The sequence below is a fragment of the Argopecten irradians genome, chromosome 5, assembly GCF_041381155.1.
Source record: "Argopecten irradians isolate NY chromosome 5, Ai_NY, whole genome shotgun sequence".
Taxonomy (NCBI): Eukaryota; Metazoa; Mollusca; class Bivalvia; order Pectinida; family Pectinidae; genus Argopecten; species Argopecten irradians.
This window is the reverse complement of record NC_091138.1, coordinates 10,735,279-10,754,635: the sequence shown is the minus strand read 5'-3', so window position 1 is coordinate 10,754,635 and position 19,357 is coordinate 10,735,279. Positions and strand designations below refer to the sequence as shown.

The 19,357-nt window shown below is 36.4% G+C and overlaps 1 protein-coding gene across 1 annotated transcript; it reads right to left on the bottom strand.

Moving 5' to 3' along the window:
• Window positions 1–379: 379 nt before the first annotated feature.
• On the bottom strand, window positions 380–11,780 carry LOC138322835 (interferon-induced protein 44-like). The gene is made up of 7 exons (XM_069266967.1): window positions 11,662–11,780; window positions 6,465–7,005; window positions 5,352–5,404; window positions 4,922–5,119; window positions 4,473–4,619; window positions 1,865–2,036; window positions 380–1,306 (listed from the first exon to the last, which is right to left on the bottom strand). The coding sequence occupies exons 2-7, from the start codon at window positions 6,994–6,996 to the stop codon at window positions 996–998; spliced, it is 1,413 nt and encodes a 470-aa protein (XP_069123068.1). The 5' UTR covers window positions 6,997–7,005; window positions 11,662–11,780; the 3' UTR covers window positions 380–995.
• Window positions 11,781–19,357: the final 7,577 nt, after the last annotated feature.

Here is a 19,357-nt window from a genome sequence, read left to right as displayed (position 1 = left end):
ACTCCTGGCCAGAACTGCATGTGTGAGGTACGTTTGCAGGGCCACTGCCTACGTGGTCCGACCTTCACCTTTCCATTCATGCATAAATCATGGTCAAATGGGCGCTTTGAAAAAGATAATTCATATATATATTTTCGCTTCATATACATCAATGTATATCTTTATTTTCTGATGTCCTAAAGATGTCGAACCTTTATAAACTTATTGTGCTGAGTATGTAGGTATGTTGGTATAAATTTCGAAACAATGACGTAACATAACACAGACAATTGCGGATACAGTCACAGACATATGTTTACGTCATGTACCGTTATTAATTGAAAACTGAAGATTCAATCCGATATAACTAATATACACGAAAAATATAATAACACATATGTAGTAGCCATATTTATTGATTAATAATATGCATACACTAATATAGCGATTATTGCTTTCTGGATCAAAGAATTTGCTATATTCCCCTATTGGGGCGGGGGGCCGGGGGGAGCAAGGCCCACCGTTTATACAAGATTGGTTCCCCTTCCCTCAAGGAAGCTTCAGAACATATGAGCTAATAAACTGACGCTAGCTGCGTGTTTTATTTACCTGATGAGCTTACAGTGTATATTCAATTTCATTTATTACACCCATTACTATTGGTTAGATCTTTGAGGTTATTTTCCCACAGACTGAAAGAATTGTACGTCAAGTATTATGACGTTGTACGTCTCATATTGAGAATAATGCTAAATAAACGGCAACATCGAAATGTGAACTCATTATCTACATGACATATTACATACTAGCTATGATTAAATATCCCTAGCTTAATGAAACCGAAGCATGTTCATATACATCATTATCTACACAGTTTGTGGTTCTTAGAACCATGTTATGTGAAAGGATTTAGCTGTAAAGCAATTATTAATGTCTTCTAAAATGCCTTCAACTCTCTTCAGAACATCGGTATAAAAAATGCCTTCATTAGACTTCAGTCTATCTTATATGTCGTTTCATTCTCTGATTTTAACTTTTTGAGTTTGCTCAGCCTCCATCTCGTCCAGTTTGTTGTACAGGAAGTCATCAACAAAATAGAGGAGCCGTCTGAGACTGAGAAGTGCCAGGATGTTGGTGTTCTGGTCAAGTTCTACCTCACTTTCATAGTTCTTGACAGGCAGTACATGTGACCGGGGTAACCCCATCACCATGGCAACTTTTTCCACACACTCCTTCATCGCTAGACTAAAGAAAACTTTGCTGACGTCATCGGATATTTCTTCACATATCCTATCGATTTTGGTAAGCAGCACAACCTGCGGTATTCCTGTAAAAACAATAATTATTTAACATGTACTTTATGACAACACAAGATATAATTAAATGACAATCGCATAGAATTCTTCATCATCAGCTATTTTAGATGACGTAGTACACATAGAGGTTTAGCAATAAGAGGAAAAGGCCCAGAGACATTGACGGTCCTCTTAATATTGACACAAAACGACATGGTCAAAATATACAGTAGTAATCCTTCAGCATGATACATGCTCAATATGTTATCTTCTATATGTTATCTTCAAATCAAGCGAAACGAATACCAACTGGAAAGGTAATAGTATTATGTGCAACTACAAATTCCTGGTTCACTTATTATAATACGGGAAATCAGGTATCCGTCTTTTCCTATTGTATCAAGGGGAAAGAGGTTCAATTCATACGTCCCAGAGTCTGACAGGATATCTGTTTTGACTAAGGTTCAGCATTGACATATATTTTTTCGTAAGGAGGCTTGTTTTTAGCTCTAAATGAACTCCAATACTGCACACTCGCAAACATAACTACACCCTGGTATTGATACAATGAATACGAAACAGAACATCACCTCTTTGATTCATCCGTATCTGCATGGACTTTATCCTCTCCAGCACTTTCTCAGAAAGGACATCCACAGTACTACCGTCTAGGACAAACACGACACAGTGGATCTTGTCTGACAGCTTAGGATGCTTCACGTAGCCTATGGCATCAGGCGACAGTGACACGGAGGGGTTAAACTGGAGGATACCAAAGGATATAGAATTATTGTGATATTGAGAGTGAATGTCACCCGCAAACCAATCTCAAATATATTGTGAAAGAGACTACAGACTATGAATGACGTTGACCTTAAAAAGGGTAATGACGTATTAAGTCTTAATTAAAAATAAAACAAAAAATTCTTGTTAAACGTGCCTGGTGTTTGTTAAATATAGAGTTTATAAATTAGGAAACAACCTTTCTACAGTCACGCGATGAGTAATTTAATGTTTGGCTTTCGTTTTATTTGACGTCAACAATTTTAAATCAAATATTTTCAATACGTTGAATTGTTTCTTTGAGTTTTACACATCATTAATACGACTGATTTTATACAAGAACTATTACAATACATGAAGATTTAATGTAAGATCTTGTAATTCTTAATGAATATATGTTGCCACTACTTTTATTAGAATATTAACTTAATACCACTGGCTCATAGCTAGACGAATTAAACTTACATGTTCAATTTTAATACCAATTTCATTGCATATTTGGTCAATGAATACTCCGAATTTCGTTGAACGCTCTTTTAATAAATATTTATAGTAGAATAATATTGTGTTTTTGTATACACACTGACATTTTCCCTATGACTGACGACGGCTAATTTTATAATCTAGCATTTTACATGTAGATTTCTCGAATACTTCACAGGAATGTCCCGTGGTTGCTAGAGAAAAGATAACTTTATCTTACGCAACGGCGTATAAACACTTGACAAATACGTGTTTGATTCTTTTCTCCAACTCTTAGAGGGATAACAGTATGAACTTTCAATTGATTTCTAGCCTTTTCGTCGCGCCATTATTGCAGACATCAATGTCCGTTGGGACAGATGACAGTGTTACAACACTTGCTCCATAAGCTTAACCTGTCCATGTCTTGAAATTCCCAAAATCCAATGTTTTCAATCTTTAAATGCTTGCGTATACTTGTTACAACAATTTTAATCCAAAACTAATGTAGAAATCCATGTCAGTTGATACGGATAACAGTATTACAACACTTGCACCAAAACCTTAATATGGGATTTCCAACGCCAACGCCAGAGTGCTTCCGTAAGCCCCAAGATGTACTATAAAACTACAAGAGAGTAAATATAAAAACACTGCTATTTTTTATCATTTTTGCACCAATTTGACCTTCATAATAGAATATTATAGAACATTTTTTACAGAACAAAATATCATAACAATGTTTAATTGATCTTTATAGTAATAATGACAGTAGTCTATATACTGTATACATATAAATGCTTTCCAAGAAAGAATTATTTTATTCCCATACCTCCTTAATCTTCAGTTCTTATCTGCGAGGCGATATAGGTTTTAGAAAGCTGAATTTTTTTAAATCTACCCCCTTTGATATTTTTTTTAGAATTTGAATAGTCTATTTCATTTACTACATCTTAGGATTAACAAAATGCATAATGCTTCTGTTGCAATTAGTTAAAGGTTCGGCTTTTTATGGCTAAATTGACTGGTCTGTATCACAAGAACGTCGTTATGCGTCAATATTGTGACAATGCACGGTTCTATTACGCCGCGAGTATTGATAACGTCACGTAATTGCCTGGCGCGTGTGAGCTGTCTAACACACCCCTGCGTAAGAGAGAGTTATCGTTTCCCTAGCAAAGCCTCGGGTTGACAAGCCAACATCATTCACGCGGGTTGAGATTAATAAAATTTTACATGGGTCTGTCAAGAAGACAGGAACATCTCTACCCGAGTGAAAGGTTTTCGCTTGTCAACCCGAGGCTTGCCGAGGTTTGACGGCCAATTTTTTTCATAAGGGGTGATATATCCCTGTCCACTTGATGGACCCATGTTTGATTCTTCTTCTCCCATACATAGTTTTAAAAAATGTTGAAATTCCAATTGGTTTCCAGCTTTTTCATTGCGCCATTATCACAGGAACGTCGTTATGCGTCAAAATTGATGACGCCATCTACATTGCATGCCGCATGTATTGATGACGTCACGTTATAGTCTAGCGCGTGTGATCTGTTTTACACCCCCTGTGTAAGATTAACAGAATCTTACATATGGGCCTGTCAGGTGGGCAGGGATATTTCAACCCGAGTGACAGATTTTGGCTTATCAACCCGAGGCTTGCCAAGGGTTGATGGTCAAACTCTTTCAAGAGGGTTGAGATATCCATGTCCACCTGACTGGCCCATGCAAGATTCTTTTTCGCCAATACTTTAAAAAGAAAAGTGAAAATTTAGTCGACATGAACGTCATGTATTGATCACGTCACTGTCTAGCGCGTGTGAGCTGTCTTTTCCCTACCCCAGTAAAAGACAGAGTTATCTTTTCCCTAGCAACCACGGGATATCCCTATGAAGTATGGGAGAAATCCCTATCCAATTGACAGTCATATAAGATTATTATAATCTAATCACTGACCTTGTAGCGGTCAGGCACGTGACCGTCCAGTAGGTAGTCCACATCTCTATCATCCAGACCCTGATCCTCCTCCAGGCCACGGGTGTCACATAACCGGAAGTTGAGGGCTTTACCGGCATATCCGTCTCGGACTTGATATATCCGGTACTAAATATTGTTAAAACAAAAAACAATTTACAATTGTGCAACAATGAACTTTCATCTTGCCAAACAGGTATTTTACTGTTACATAACCCAATTTTATCATTCTGTGACTTTAAGGACCTACTTACCTACTTTCAGACTTCTATCAAATTCACTAAAATCGATAAAATTCATGAAATCTGAAATACCATTAACAATGGTATATCTTTTATTGAATTTCAGACATTATTTATTCGCCATCTATCATATGTGTGTGCATACTGTTGTTTTAAACAGTTGACAAAGGTTTCAAGTGATCAACTTACAGCAGTTGTTAGACTGTGCTCAGCACTTCCTGTGTTGGCCTGAGCACTAATATGTCCCCTGAAGATGGAGTTGATAGTGTTGAAGTAGCTCGACTTGCCCGCCCCGACCTGTCCCACCAGTAAGATCCTCGCCTGCTGGAGATCTAGGCCTGGTAATGGTTTGTAGGTAGCCACTTTGTCTTTCAGCTCCTCCTCCAGCTTAAATCCGGGAAAATTAAAATCAGTTATCGGAGTTAATTTCAGTATTTTGATATCTATTATACATACCAATTTTTACCTTAACATTACGTATATATTTTCTGTATACATCATCTGCGAAAATTTTGTGAAAGCTTCAAATACGGACTACTGTTGTCGTGAATCGGGGTATACTTTAACATGAATATAACTCGTCATGGATATCAGTAGTCTAAACATATATCTTGCTTACCTTACTACTCCAATCCACATTATGAATCCATGGCTTCTGAAGGATCTCGACCTCTGGAAAAAAAACCCAGAACAATGATAAAAAATTGTTTGTATTTTAATATACTTTAAAGTAATACATTACCCGAGTAGTTTTCCTCGTTAAATTCTTAAATATTTATGTCTTATGATCTAAATATATATAATCCTAAAGGTCGGTTTCGCTCAATGAAATATAAAGACTACGAAATTGAAATTTATCCTGTACATAGATATAATCTACAGATCTTTTACAATGCATACTGCGAACAATATAGGTGGTCAGTTGCAATAATGTATTCTATCTATGGAATAAACGTATTTAAATATATATACAATCTACAAATTTGGAGGGGTAACACTTTTGGCAGTTTTACGGCCACTCAGTGATAAGCAAAATATTTTGCATGAAGATACATTAGGGTCAGCTGCATATTGTATGCTATTCATTATAACAGATTTTTTCTGCGCTCATGGTAATTGCAGAGGTCAAAGGTCAAAGGGTGGAAGTTCAAATTTTCATTGTTAAAGTCCTAATTAATTAAATATTTTGAACAGAAATAACATTTTTTGCAGATGTTGTCTGTTAATATTGGGTTTTTGAAGTTCAGTTAAGAAAACTGATGAAAAGTTCAAAAAGTAGGTCACATTGACCTAGTTAAGCATTTATTCTATTTTAGCATTAAAAACTTGAATATTTTTGCTGAAAACTATGATTTTTCAAATAATAGATAGCTTGAAATTGATGTTTAGTACTACATAATGATCTTGACATGAATACCATTTTCAACTTCAATGGCAAATTAAATATCACTTATTGATATACAAAAATGATAACATAGAAATAAAAACATGTTAAAAAGTCATACATGTCATTCATATGATATGCATATTGCCATCAAAGATTTTCATGAAATGATAAAATGTATGTTGAAAAGTATTAGATATATCAACACATCAAATGTTACACTTTAAAGTTCGGTGAATCGGTCTGCATTTAAAGGTTGCATTTGAATGTCAAAACTGATAAATGGAGGTGCTATTTTATATGATGCGAAATTATATTGCCATGTTAATAATGGCTAGAATAGTTTACCTTCTACGCGGTAAACCTCTAGATCCAGTACTTGTAAGTGACCATTCATGACAGAGTTGTAGTTTTGTCCCTGGAAATCGTAGGTTCCACCGAGTCCATTCGTGTTACCATTCAATGGAAAATAATTTCCTGATTTATTAATACTGTTAGTAAAGGAATGTAGATCATGTCCTCCAAACGTCGGACCATAACCAGATGCACCATATATGGCATTTGTTCCATTTGTTTTGTTTGGGAACTTCATTGGTTGTCGTGCCCCATTGTATTCCAATTTAAACAAGAACGCCTTTGGATCAGGTATGTAGGCACCGTTGCAGTTCCAGCTGGCGGCGGTGTATCCTCCGTATACAGAGTTGTTTGTGTTATAAAGGACGGTAACAGTTGGTCCCTTGTTGTCACAGTAAGTGTGGAAGGTCTGAGCATCACACCCATCACGGCTGATCTTATACAGTAATGTAAACTTGTGTGACTTTGATGAACCAATCCACTTGGAAAGTTGACTTTTGTGGGTTTGTGTCAGCTCCTTCGCCATTTCGCTTACCTAAAACGCATATAAATATACATTTAAATATGCTCCTATATAATCAATTGGAGGGGAGTTGCGTTCAAATAAGCGTAATGACATTGATGTATGAATACAAAGGCGGTGCAGGATCGGACTACTTCAAGTTCACGCGTGGATAAGATGTTGCGTCATATGATAATCTAAATAAACTTTAATTACTTAGTTAATATATGATCTTTTCACAGATAACAGATTTGCTTTGAATTCATAACAAACTAAAAGACGATTTCGGTCTTACATTGATCTCAAGACTGATCCTAAAGCGACTCAGACAATATTATGCTCGTCAGCACTCAGTTGACAATAGGCCTAATGTTGGTAATATAAACAAATTGTCCTCGTCATTAGTTGACGGATTTCAAAATAACAATAAAGAGTTGTTATTAGATCCAATTAAATATGTGACATAAAACAGACTAAGTGTTCAAGCATCGGAACGGTAATAAACAACAAAATGAAAAGAGAAAGATCCCGTTGGCCCTTTTTGAGAAATAGCGGTAACAAGAAATGTTGACGGAAGGACGGAAGGACGGACGACGGGCGAAAAGCGATTTGAAATGCCCACGATCATCAGATGGTGCGCTAAATATCTACTTACCAGTGATGATTTGATAAATGGCGTCTGTGAAATCTACTTGTATGATAGTACAACAACAAAACGCCTACACAAAATAACTGAATATAACTATTTCTTGTTATTTATAGCTATATATAGTGTAAGTATGACAGACTGATATTACTTGCAGCGATACCTATCATGTTTGAATGCTTGAAGGATACTTGTAGATAAAACAAGTGTCAATGAGTTCAAACATCGAATTTTATCTATGTATTGTTTGTTTTTGTCGCCACGTCATTTCGTCTCACCCCTGTACTGTATCATAATATAAAAACTAGAAATGTCTGTTAGAGATTAAGTGCTCCCTAACTACTTCCTAAAATCTTAATTTCCAGTACAATATGCATCTATAAGGCCCTTGGTCTGAGATGTTTTGCACGTACAAATATGTAACACTATCGCTCATTACCCTTTGGACGATATTGTAATGAGATGGTTTACGTCATTGTAATAAATACTTTCCTTTACTTCATCATAACTTTACATGTGATATGACTTTGAACTTTGTCAATTGTGTTTTTTTGTTAGATAGAAGTGTGTTTATTATCTTATTGATATTGATACAATCTCGATGTCTCGATGTTCAAAATAGTCGTCCGCTATAGCACTGTCCAGTCTCTGTTAACGTGGTGATTTACATGTGTTATATATGCTTGAATGTCTTTCTGAGGTACATCAGATCTAGAGCTCAGGCATCCAGACTGATATTGTATAAGGTTTTTCATTCTTTTTTTCTTACGCAAGGGTGGGCAATTTCATAAATATTTATTAGAACCGCAGCAAATGCGGTCTATGGTCACGGGTTAGTAAGCAATAGTGCAACGTACACCTTCATGTAGGACCAAGAATGATGTGAAATAAATTAAATATAATCTGCTAAATAACGCTGTAAATATCTTTGACCGATACTAAAAATTATCCGTTTTATCACTTTCTTATTGACTATAAACCGGATTTGTATTATATCATTCTGGAAGTTTCCAAAGTCGAACAGATTGCTTAGAATATTGTGACCGATGCAATATATATGCCGCTTGAAGTTTACACAAAACGAAATGTGGTTAGCACTGGCTAATGTCACTGTTGTTAATTTATAGTAGAACATCGCTGACAGGTATCTCTTAGTATATGTTTTTAAAAGGGTGGTGTCACTAAATCACAGCGAAATCTATTAAACCAGAAATATATATGAGACGGTTTAAGACAGTGACTTCCGGTATCGCTTATGCAGTTGGAACCTGCGCATAGCGGATGTACACAGACTCCACACCCGACAAGGAAAACAATAGTGCTAGAGTACGCTCCACTAAAAATTATTGCCTGTATGAAGTTTGTTGTTTCATATTTTATGAACCCGAAATTGCAACATGCATATAACATTTTCTGCTAATGTACTCTAACTGTGAATTTACCTTTCAATGTTTTATATACAAAATGCTCATCTGGAGGTCTGATATTATTTTATCCATATTCAACATTTAATAATTAATCCAGCTTCATTGTCTCCCTTTGATCTACGTCTGCGGGATTTAAATTGATATGCCAAGTAACAAAAACAAGAATACATTATATTACTCGCCAAAATAATATGAGAGTCTGAATTGATTTTAACCTAGTACATTTTACAAATAACAAATATTATAATCGTGCCATATCCCCTCCCGTTCAGTGTACAAATTAGACATACTGTTATCGTGCCAAATCCCCTCCCGTTCAGTGTACAAATTAGACATACTGGTATCGCGCCATATCCCCTCCAGTACAGTGTACAAATTAGACATACTGTTATCGTGCCATATCCCCTCCCGTTCAGTGTACAAATTAGACATACTGGTATCGCGCCAAATTCCTTCCCATACAGTGTACAAATTAGACATACTGTTATCGTGCCATATCCCCATCCGTACAGTGTACAAATTAGACATACTGGTCTCGTGCCATATCCCCTCCCGTACAGTGTACAAATTAGGCATACTGTTACCGTGCCATATCCCCTCCCGTACAGTGTACAAATTAGACATACTGGTATCGCGCCATATCCCCTCCCGTACAGTGTACAAATTAGACATACTGTTATCGTGCCATATCCCCACCCGTACAGTGTACAAATTAGACATACTGGTCTCGTGCCATATCCCCTCCCGTACAGTGTACAAATTAGGCATACTGTTACCGTGCCATATCCCCTCCCGTACAGTGTACAAATTAGACATACTGTTATCGCGCCATATCCCCTCCCGTACAGTGTACAAATTAGGCATACTTTTCTCGTGCCATATCCCCTCCCGTACAGTGTACAAATTAGACATACTGTTATCGTGCAATATCCCCTCCCGTTCAGTGTACAAATTAGACATACTGTTATCGTGCCATATCCCCTCCAGTACAGTGTACAAATTAGACATACTGTTCTCGTGCCATCTTCCCATCCGTACAGTGTACAAATTAGACATACTGTTATCGTGCCATATCCCCTCCCGTTCAGTGTACAAATTAGACATACTGTTATCGTGCCATATCCCCTCCAGTACAGTGTACAAATTAGGCATACTTTTCTCGTGCCATATCCCCTCCCGTACAGTGTACAAATTAGACATACTTTTCTCGTGCCATATTCCCTCCCGTACAGTGTACAAATTAGGCATACTTTTCTCGTGCCATATCCCCTCCCGTACAGTGTACAAATTAGGCATACTTTTCTCGTGCCATATCCCCTCCCGTACAGTGTACAAATTAGACATACTTTTCTCGTGCCATATCCCCTCCCGTACAGTGTACAAATTAGACATACTGTTATCGTGCCATATCCCCTCCCGTTCAGTGTACAAATTAGACATACTGTTATCGTGCCATATCCCCTCCAGTACAGTGTACAAATTAGGCATACTTTTCTCGTGCCATATCCCCTCCCGTACAGTGTACAAATTAGGCATACTGTTACCGTGCCATATCCCCTCCCGTACAGTGTACAAATTAGACATACTGTTATCGCGCCATATCCCCTCCCGTACAGTGTACAAATTAGGCATACTTTTCTCGTGCCATATCCCCTCCCGTACAGTGTACAAATTAGACATACTGTTATCGTGCCATATCCCCTCCCGTACAGTGTACAAATTAGACATACTGTTATCGTGCCATATCCCCTCTCGTTCAGTGTACAAATTAGACATACTGTTATCGTGCCATATCCCCTCCCGTACAGTGTACATATTAGACATACTGTTATCGCGCCATATCACCTCCCGTACAGTGTACAAATTAGACATACTGTTATCGTGCCATATCCCCTCCCGTTCAGTGTACAAATTAGACATACTGTTATCGTGCCATATCCCCTCCCGTACAGTGTACATATTAGACATACTTTTATCGTGCCATATCCCCTCCCGTACAGTGTACATATTAGACATACTGTTATCGCGCCATATCCCCTCCACCTTCATTGTTCACATGCAAGTTTACTATCTTGATACAAAAACTTAGATATATAGTCTATATTCTGTGAAATACGATACTGTAGATCTGCGTTTTAAAATAACTTTTATGTTGAGCAATATTCCAAGAACAAAGTCTACTAGAAACGCAACATTTTTTTACTATCCAGAATATTAACAACAAAAAAAAAAACATACAGTTAAAAGACGTCGATTAGATGGCGTATGTGGGAGTGTGGGATTTTACCGATTAAATCATGAAACAAAAACGAAAGTGAAAGTACGATTCAAAAGCATTTCAAAATAACTTAATCAAATAATTATTTACAGTAGAGCATATCTTGTTTACATTCCTAACTAAAGTGAATACGTTAATAAATCATTGGACACTAATTAATAGGAAGGCGTGCACGTGGTGAATAACAATCTGGCTAGAAACCAAACAACAGAAACTCAAAGAATATTTATGCCACGTCACATTAATTGTTTACATAATTAAAATCATTTTAGTAAAATCAGGTACATCATGTACATGTGTATTATTAGCATTGAAATCAATACTAAAGGCATACCTACTCTTAAAAGACCGAACCGACAGAAATCAGGACGTGTTTGTAGTTCTCTGTAGCGAGGAAGACTATGTCAAGTGGCGTGCTAGTTAACACTCCTGTTCTGGGAAACGAAAGTGAAAGTGAAGACTAATCATTTACAAAAAGTATCTTCCCTGCCGAAATATTGCTAACGAACGAAAGCAACAGTGGTAGTCATGTTTAAAAAATTATGAATCATAATTTTATGCATTCGTTGTTTTCCATGTTTAAAGCAAGTGTTTAAGCAATTTAACTAGCAAGGAAACCTCAAGCAACACCTACATTGCAAGTAAAATGTGGTAAAAGGCGATTACTTAAGGATGTACTCCTCTGAGAAGGCAAACATTTATTGTATTAAACTTTTCTTCTCATATAAATTTTTGGATATAGGAGTTCATACCATAAAAGAAAAAGGTAGAAAAAAACATATGTCCGCGTGCTCGTTTTTGAGCTATTGTCACTCAAAAGCTATTATCACTCAAAAGTTATGGGAATTTTGCCGTTTTCACCATATAGACGAGAGATTAAAACGATAATTTCCTAATGAGGTGTTTGAATTTATTTTCCAGTAGTCTTCTTTAAAATATATCAGTTTTGATTATGAGACTAACATTTGTTCTCATAATTTTGAGCTACAAAATGCACCATTTTCAGCCATTTTTGCTAAACTTTAACCCTTTATAGAAAAATTTCTGACTTATGTTAGTATTTTGCATATCAACGGGGAAAGTGTTGCTCTTACGAAATCAGGCAGAAAAAAGGGGGAGGGGGAGTCCGTGTGCTTAATATTTTGCCCTATTTGAATATTTGTTATCTTTCAGTATTTAGAGAAAAAAAAAATAAAATAAAATTGCCATTAAATGAAAAATAAAGTGACAAAAGCGTATCACTTCACACATTAATGATCAATATTTTAATTACCATGAACCCAGTAAAGATTTATAGCAAAAATTAGCTCGATATAGCTAAATACTGCAGCAGTGATGATTTAAGTAAAAACAATTTCAGTAAAAAATGGTAAAACTGTGGCTCTACTCAAAGCGAAAAAAGACACAATTTTAAAATGGCCGCCAAATAGGCTATTTCTTAAAATCCCTGTATAAAAAATCTACCAAAAATAGAAATGTAATTTTTGACAAAATTTGCAACTGGCAACTTGCTACAGATATTGATAGATTTTATTTGAAAATCTCATAACTTCTTTGATCTATGTCGAAACGAGACACGGGATTGAAACCTCAGAAGAATACATCTTTAAATCTGTGATCTCCGTTCTTGAGGTTACATGTACCTATATCAAAATATGTTAGATTTTGTCTCAAACACTATTCAGATTTCTTTCTCAGGAAGACTTTCCGGTCACTGCAAACGAGTTCTTTTCAAAATAACACTCTCTCGCAGTGGGCAATTGATGGTACATGATATTGTTTGCAAGAGCCACGAGATAAAGGTTCAATATTTAGTCAACGTTTATGATCATGCAGTATGGCAGCAGTCACAATTCTAACATCTGCCTTCAGTGGAGGGGTTGCTTGAGATTAATAATCTTACATGGGTCCGTCAAGTGGACAGGGATTTCTCAATCCGAGTGAAAGATGATCACAGGAACGTCGTTATGCGTCAAAATTGATGACGTCATCGACAATGCATACCTTCGGTAAAAGTTCTGTAAAATTTGTTCTGGGCAAAGTCTGCATGTGTCACCGCGCCGATAATACAATAAGATGTTATTATTCACATATATCAACACTAACCTATTCACAACCCCATCACAATAAGTTCAATCCCATGTCATTTTGAAAGTTTGCAGATTTCGCGGCCACTTTGTTTTGTTCCCGAATCCATGAGCTGACGTCCTTAAAACATGATTGGGTCTGAAAGTACTAAACTGAGCTTTTTGGATTAAAATATTCATATAACTGTGACATTTATACTCATTCCTATAAAACACACAATGACATCAGACATACCACGAATGTTTTCATTTTTAAACCCATTCATTTTCCGTTCATGTCAGAGTCCGGCCCAATCAGTTCTATAGGATGTTCTATTTTTAGTGCTCTCCCTTGTTTAAAACTTTAAAATGTTTATCAAAAATATCTTTTTAATTCACGAAAAAATGTATACGATATGTAACAAGCATAGATATTTTATAAGTAACAAATAGCTGAAGAGTTTACAGTTAAATAATTGGATTTGATAAAAATAATTAAATTTCGTTTTTGCAGTCTATCAGCATATCGGATCCACTCGGAGAAATTTCCGGTAATCTCCGGAAATATAATATTTTCGAAGATTCACGGAAATTACTCCGAGATGTCGCGCTGTGAAGAGTTTGACGTACCGTGACGCTATATATAACGTTTCGGGGCACGAGTAAAGATAGGAAATGGAGTAGGAAGAGCAAAGTATATAGAGAAAGCATAGAGTGAGGAGTCGTCTGCTATACCTATATATCTATTAATTTGGAAGACGACTCCTAGATCCTAAAGGGTCCTACCATGGCATCGTCTAGCAGTAACTAGCCCTACCCATCAAGGGCAGGGGGAAAGGAAGGAACCTAGCCTATCAATTTGGAATATAGATTCTATAATTTTGAAGCCCTTCTAATTTATCTATGTAAAAATATCTAAACTATATCCTGTACCTATACCTATCCTCTGGGCCGGCGTTATCACACCTACTCTTCATCGAAAGACCGCAGAGAGGTTTTTATCGTGCAAGGCTGGGCATCCTCACACGGGACACCGTCTTTAAGGATGTACTCCTCTGAGAAGTCAAAATTTTCTTGTATTAAACTTTTTTTCTCATATAGATTTTTGGAAATAGGAGTTCATGTTATAAACGAAAATGGAAGAAAAAACATATGTCCGTGTGCTCGTTTTTGAGATATTGTCACTCAAAGATACCTAGTTGACAAAATATTGGATTTTATGGGAATTTTGCGGTTTTGACCATATACACATGAGATAAAAGTCATAATTTCCTATCGAGGTGTTTGATATGTATGGATGTTTGTAGAATTTATTTTCCAGTAGTCTTCTTTAAAAACATACCAGTTTTGATTAATAAGACTAATATTTTTTCTCAGAATAACAACATATGCTACCCCTACCCCTTAATTTTGAGCTAAAAAATGCACCATTTTCAGCCATTTTTGCCAAATTTAACCCTTTATAGAAAAAGTTCTGGTATTTAAACTTTTGTTCATATTTTGCATATCAGCAGGGAAAGGGTTGTTCTTTCTAAATCAGGCAGAAAAATAAGGGGTCCGTGTGCTTACTTTTTTGCCCCATTTGAATATTTGTTATTTTTCAGTATTTTGGAGTAAAAAATAAAAGTGCCCAAAGTACCATTAAATGTCAAAATAAAGTGACAAAAGTGTATCATTTCACACATTAATGCTCAATATTTTAATTACCACGAACCCAGTAACGATTTACAGCAAAAATTAGTTCGATACAGCTAAAGATACTGGCGCAGTGATGATTTAAGTAAAAACAATTTCAGTAAAAAATGGTAAAACTGTGGCGCTATTCAAAGCGAAAAAAGACACAATTTCAAAATGGCCGCCAAATGGACCATTTCTTAAAATCCCCGTATAAAAAAATCTACTAAAAATAGAAATGTAATTTTTTGACAGAATTTGCAACTGGCAACTTGCTAAAGATATTGATAGATTTTATCTTAAAATCTCATAACTTCTTTGATCTATGTCGAAACGAGACTTCAACGGGACTGAAACCTCAGAAGAATACAACCTTAAGTCCTTTCACAACGGAGATGACGTCGTTGTGATATATTTCGATTAAAAGGACGAACTCCAAAGATGCAGAATATTTTTCCAAATATGAATTTATTAAATGTAACTTCCTAGAAGTCGGTAGGCGTTTCCCGGAGTATCCGAAAATCGACCCGTGTCGTCCGAGCTCTAGACCCTAACTAACTCATCACAAAGCATAACACATATGATTATATAACAATATCAAAAACACGGAAGATAAACAGATCTAGATGGCATTTAGAATTCAAGTGTCAGTGGTCTTACAGGTGAATTAATTGTCCAATGTCCTGGGGGATACGTGTCACACCTGGTTGGACCGGTCTCCTTAATACTTCTCGGTTAACACCACACAATAAATAGATATAATTACTACTCAGAATTAAGTCAACAACAATAAATCAAAGAGTTAAGAATAGCAATATAGAAAGTAAATGAATTGATCATAGAATTTCAGTACAATATTATTTACACAATATTAAAATGATTTAGCAAAATTTGGTAATCAAAAGTCTCGAATGATATAATAAACCAAATGTACACAAATGTTCTAATAAGCACTTTTTCCTTATGAAATTTCCCTCCGGCTTCGAAAAATGTCGCGTCCCGCGACTCTTTTAACGATAATATCTGCCAGGTCTGTTATTTCTACTGTGTCCTCTTACTCGGCCGGAATTCCAATTATTACAACAAACACTCGTGGGTGGTTGCGTTGATTGTAGCGTTTCCAGTTGTCTCTTTAGATCATATATTTGCGTTTTTAACGTATTGTTTGATGCTATATAAATTTTGTTTTGAAGGTTAATGTCGTCCAGTTGGTGTGATTTATGCTTTAAATCCATAATTTCATACTTTTGTTTTTGAATTAGGTCCGAAAAGGTTTTCTTATCTTCCTCGCTGTTTCGAACGATGTCCAGCGCTGAGTCCAGCTGTTTGTTTGACTCGGATATTTCTTCCCGTAGTCTCGAATTCTCCATTCGTAATATGGCGAGTTCTTCACTAAATGAGATGCACTCACACTGTTGGGAACATTTCTGCTGTAATCCATCCTTAGAAAGTTTTTCGCACTCTTCTGATAGTTTAGTAACTTGCTGCCGAAGTTTTGCTATTATTTTCTGATCTGCTATTCCATTCCAGTTACATATGTTAGATATTTCATTGTCCGAAATAGTTGAAAATGGTAGCATACCTTGAAGACTTTTCCTCTCTTTGAAAGCTGATATTCTTTCCTTGTCTCTCCTCTTTTTGGCGCGGGATTTACACTTGTTCCTTCTCTGTTTCTCGTGTCGATGCAACATCCCAGACAGTTGCGGATACGTAGCGTCTCTGTTATTTTGAATTCCGGCGTCCCTGCCGTTCTGAATTCCCGTTTGATTCCTCGAATCGATTGTCCTTAGACCATTATGACGCCTACTTGTTTTGAAACGAAACTCACTTGAGAAACAGTTCCTAGAAAAGTGTCCAATTTTTCCACACTTGAAGCACTGGGATAATAAAGCAGGACATACACTAAGATGACCATAACTAAAGGTGAGGCCACAACGGGTACAATTTCTGTTACTCGATAAGGTCCAGCTGCTTCGTCCAGTTCCGGTAGGATTCCAGAATTGCTGAGGAGTGCATCTTTGATAGAAAGTCGTCATCATGGGAATCTCTCGCTTGGCTCTTCATGTACTTGGAAAGCGTACCCAGCTAAAAAGTGGGTACAACCCGGATAGCTCCACCAATCTTTCACAACGGAGATGACGTCGTTGTGATATATTTCGATTAAAAGGACGAACTCCAAAGATGCAGAATATTTTTTCCAAATATGAATTTATTAAATGTAACTTCCTAGAAGTCGGTAGGCGTTTCCCGGAGTATCCGAAAATCGACCCGTGTCGTCCGAGCTCTAGACCCTAACTAACTCATCACAAAGCATAACACATATGATTATATAACAATATCAAAAACACGGAAGATAAACAGATCTAGATGGCATTTAGAATTCAAGTGTCAGTGGTCTTACAGGTGAATTAATTGTCCAATGTCCTGGGGGATACGTGTCACACCTGGTTGGACCGGTCTCCTTAATACTTCTCGGTTAACACCACACAATAAATAGATATAATTACTACTCAGAATTAAGTCAACAACAATAAATCAAAGAGTTAAGAATAGCAATATAGAAAGTAAATGAATTGATCATAGAATTTCAGTACAATATTATTTACACAATATTAAAATGATTTAGCAAAATTTGGTAATCAAAAGTCTCGAATGATATAATAAACCAAATGTACACAAATGTTCTAATAAGCACTTTTTCCTTATGAAAGTCCCATCCGACGGACTAAGTGTTAGTAGTTAGTGGTTGTCGTGCGCATGCTCGTGAATTTTTTATGGTGTCCCTACATTAAAACACAAACCAAGACTGACTTCTTACGAAAACTATTCATCTTGCCAATGTCTCTTCTTTCTGTATAACCATACCTTTCTTTCGACACATAATACTGTACATTCCGCCTTTTTTAACGTATGATTGTGCATATTGTGACATTAGTTTTGTGAGGGAGTAGAGAATTTAAGTAGGACGACTATGGGAAGTTATTATAGAAAGAGGAAGTTGAGCCGAAAGAGCATATATGGATAATTTGGAGAATAAATAGATTAAAAAAAAGAGGCATAAATAATAGATAAATAAATAAATAGATAAATATTTCTACGATAGTGGACAACAGGGTGGGAGATGAAAATAGGAGGACAGGAATGGGGATTGTATATGGGGCTGGAGGGGGGGGGTGGGTGGTTGTCGATGGATAATACTTGGATGTGTGGTGTGTGAACTCCCGATGCCATTTGTTGTGATATTTGTATTATCCCTATATATGTTTTGTGACATGATGTCAATATTGATATACGTTTGTGGAGAAAAGAAATAGAGAAGGTAATGGGGAGGAATTTAGTGCTATGTTCATTATGCGATTGATATGGATCATTCAATGGCTAAATTGTCCCTGACGAGGGAAGAAGCCATACAATCAACATAATTTTCTACCGTATGTGTATGCTTGATGTGATCTATTTGATTATTAGATGTCGCGATTGGGTTGGTGTATATACACGTGCCTAACCCACATAATGCGTAGTTATCCTATAACACTACAGCTTATACGCACTTGATAAAATACAGGTAAACGTTACATAATAGATACATTAAAGTTGTATGGTCTATCACTTTCGCTTTTTTTGTCCTAGTGAAAACTGGTTAAGTGTTATACATATTTTTCTCCGTCTGTTTGAGTTTTAAATTTTCTAATTTTACCACTTTTGATAAAGTTGCAGCACTAGAGGTATTCTTATTTATAAAAGTACAAAATCTTTTTTACGTGTACACGTGAAAAATAGGCTCGAAAGATGCCGAACTCTTCCGAACATCCTCACGACAATCTCGAAGTAACGCGAGAGTTGTGAAACCAAGAGAAAATGTCAACATTTTTTTATAAACAAAACATGTGGTCGACCTCAGCAGACTGGATCTACAAAGAAAATAATGCTCCGCATTACAATATTTGATACACACAATATTTTACGGCAATGTGTAATGTTGATGTTTCAAATACTCATTCTATGGACATTTACCAGCATGATTTGCTCATATTAGCCAGAAGGAAAACGTAAACAAACACATGTGCGCTTACGCTAGTTACCTGGCTCACCACGTGCAGGTCGTGTCGAACTTCAGTCACGTGATCCGACAAAACCCGAAGTCACTGAACATGGCGGTGATTGAAGGCGCTTTATTCAAAACCAGGAATATATGATCCATTAATTTGGCTCTCTTATAGGCCAACATATGCTTTTGGGAAGCTAAATCATCAAGTTACATGTCAATGTTCAAATATCAAATGTTTAAGTGACA

What these genes read in the sequence shown, in the direction of transcription:
- LOC138322835 (XM_069266967.1), bottom strand. Translation starts at nt 6,996, where the DNA reads ATGGCGAAGGAGCTGACACAAACCCACAAAAGTCAACTTTCCAAGTGG. An exon ending in AGCACAGTCTAACAACTGCT is followed by an intron (nt 4,620 to 4,921) that starts GTAAGTTGATCA and finishes AACAATATTTAG; the next exon opens with TACCGGATATATCAAGTCCG. An exon ending in GATACGGATGAATCAAAGAG is followed by an intron (nt 1,307 to 1,864) that starts GTGATGTTCTGT and finishes TTGTTTTTACAG; the next exon opens with GAATACCGCAGGTTGTGCTG.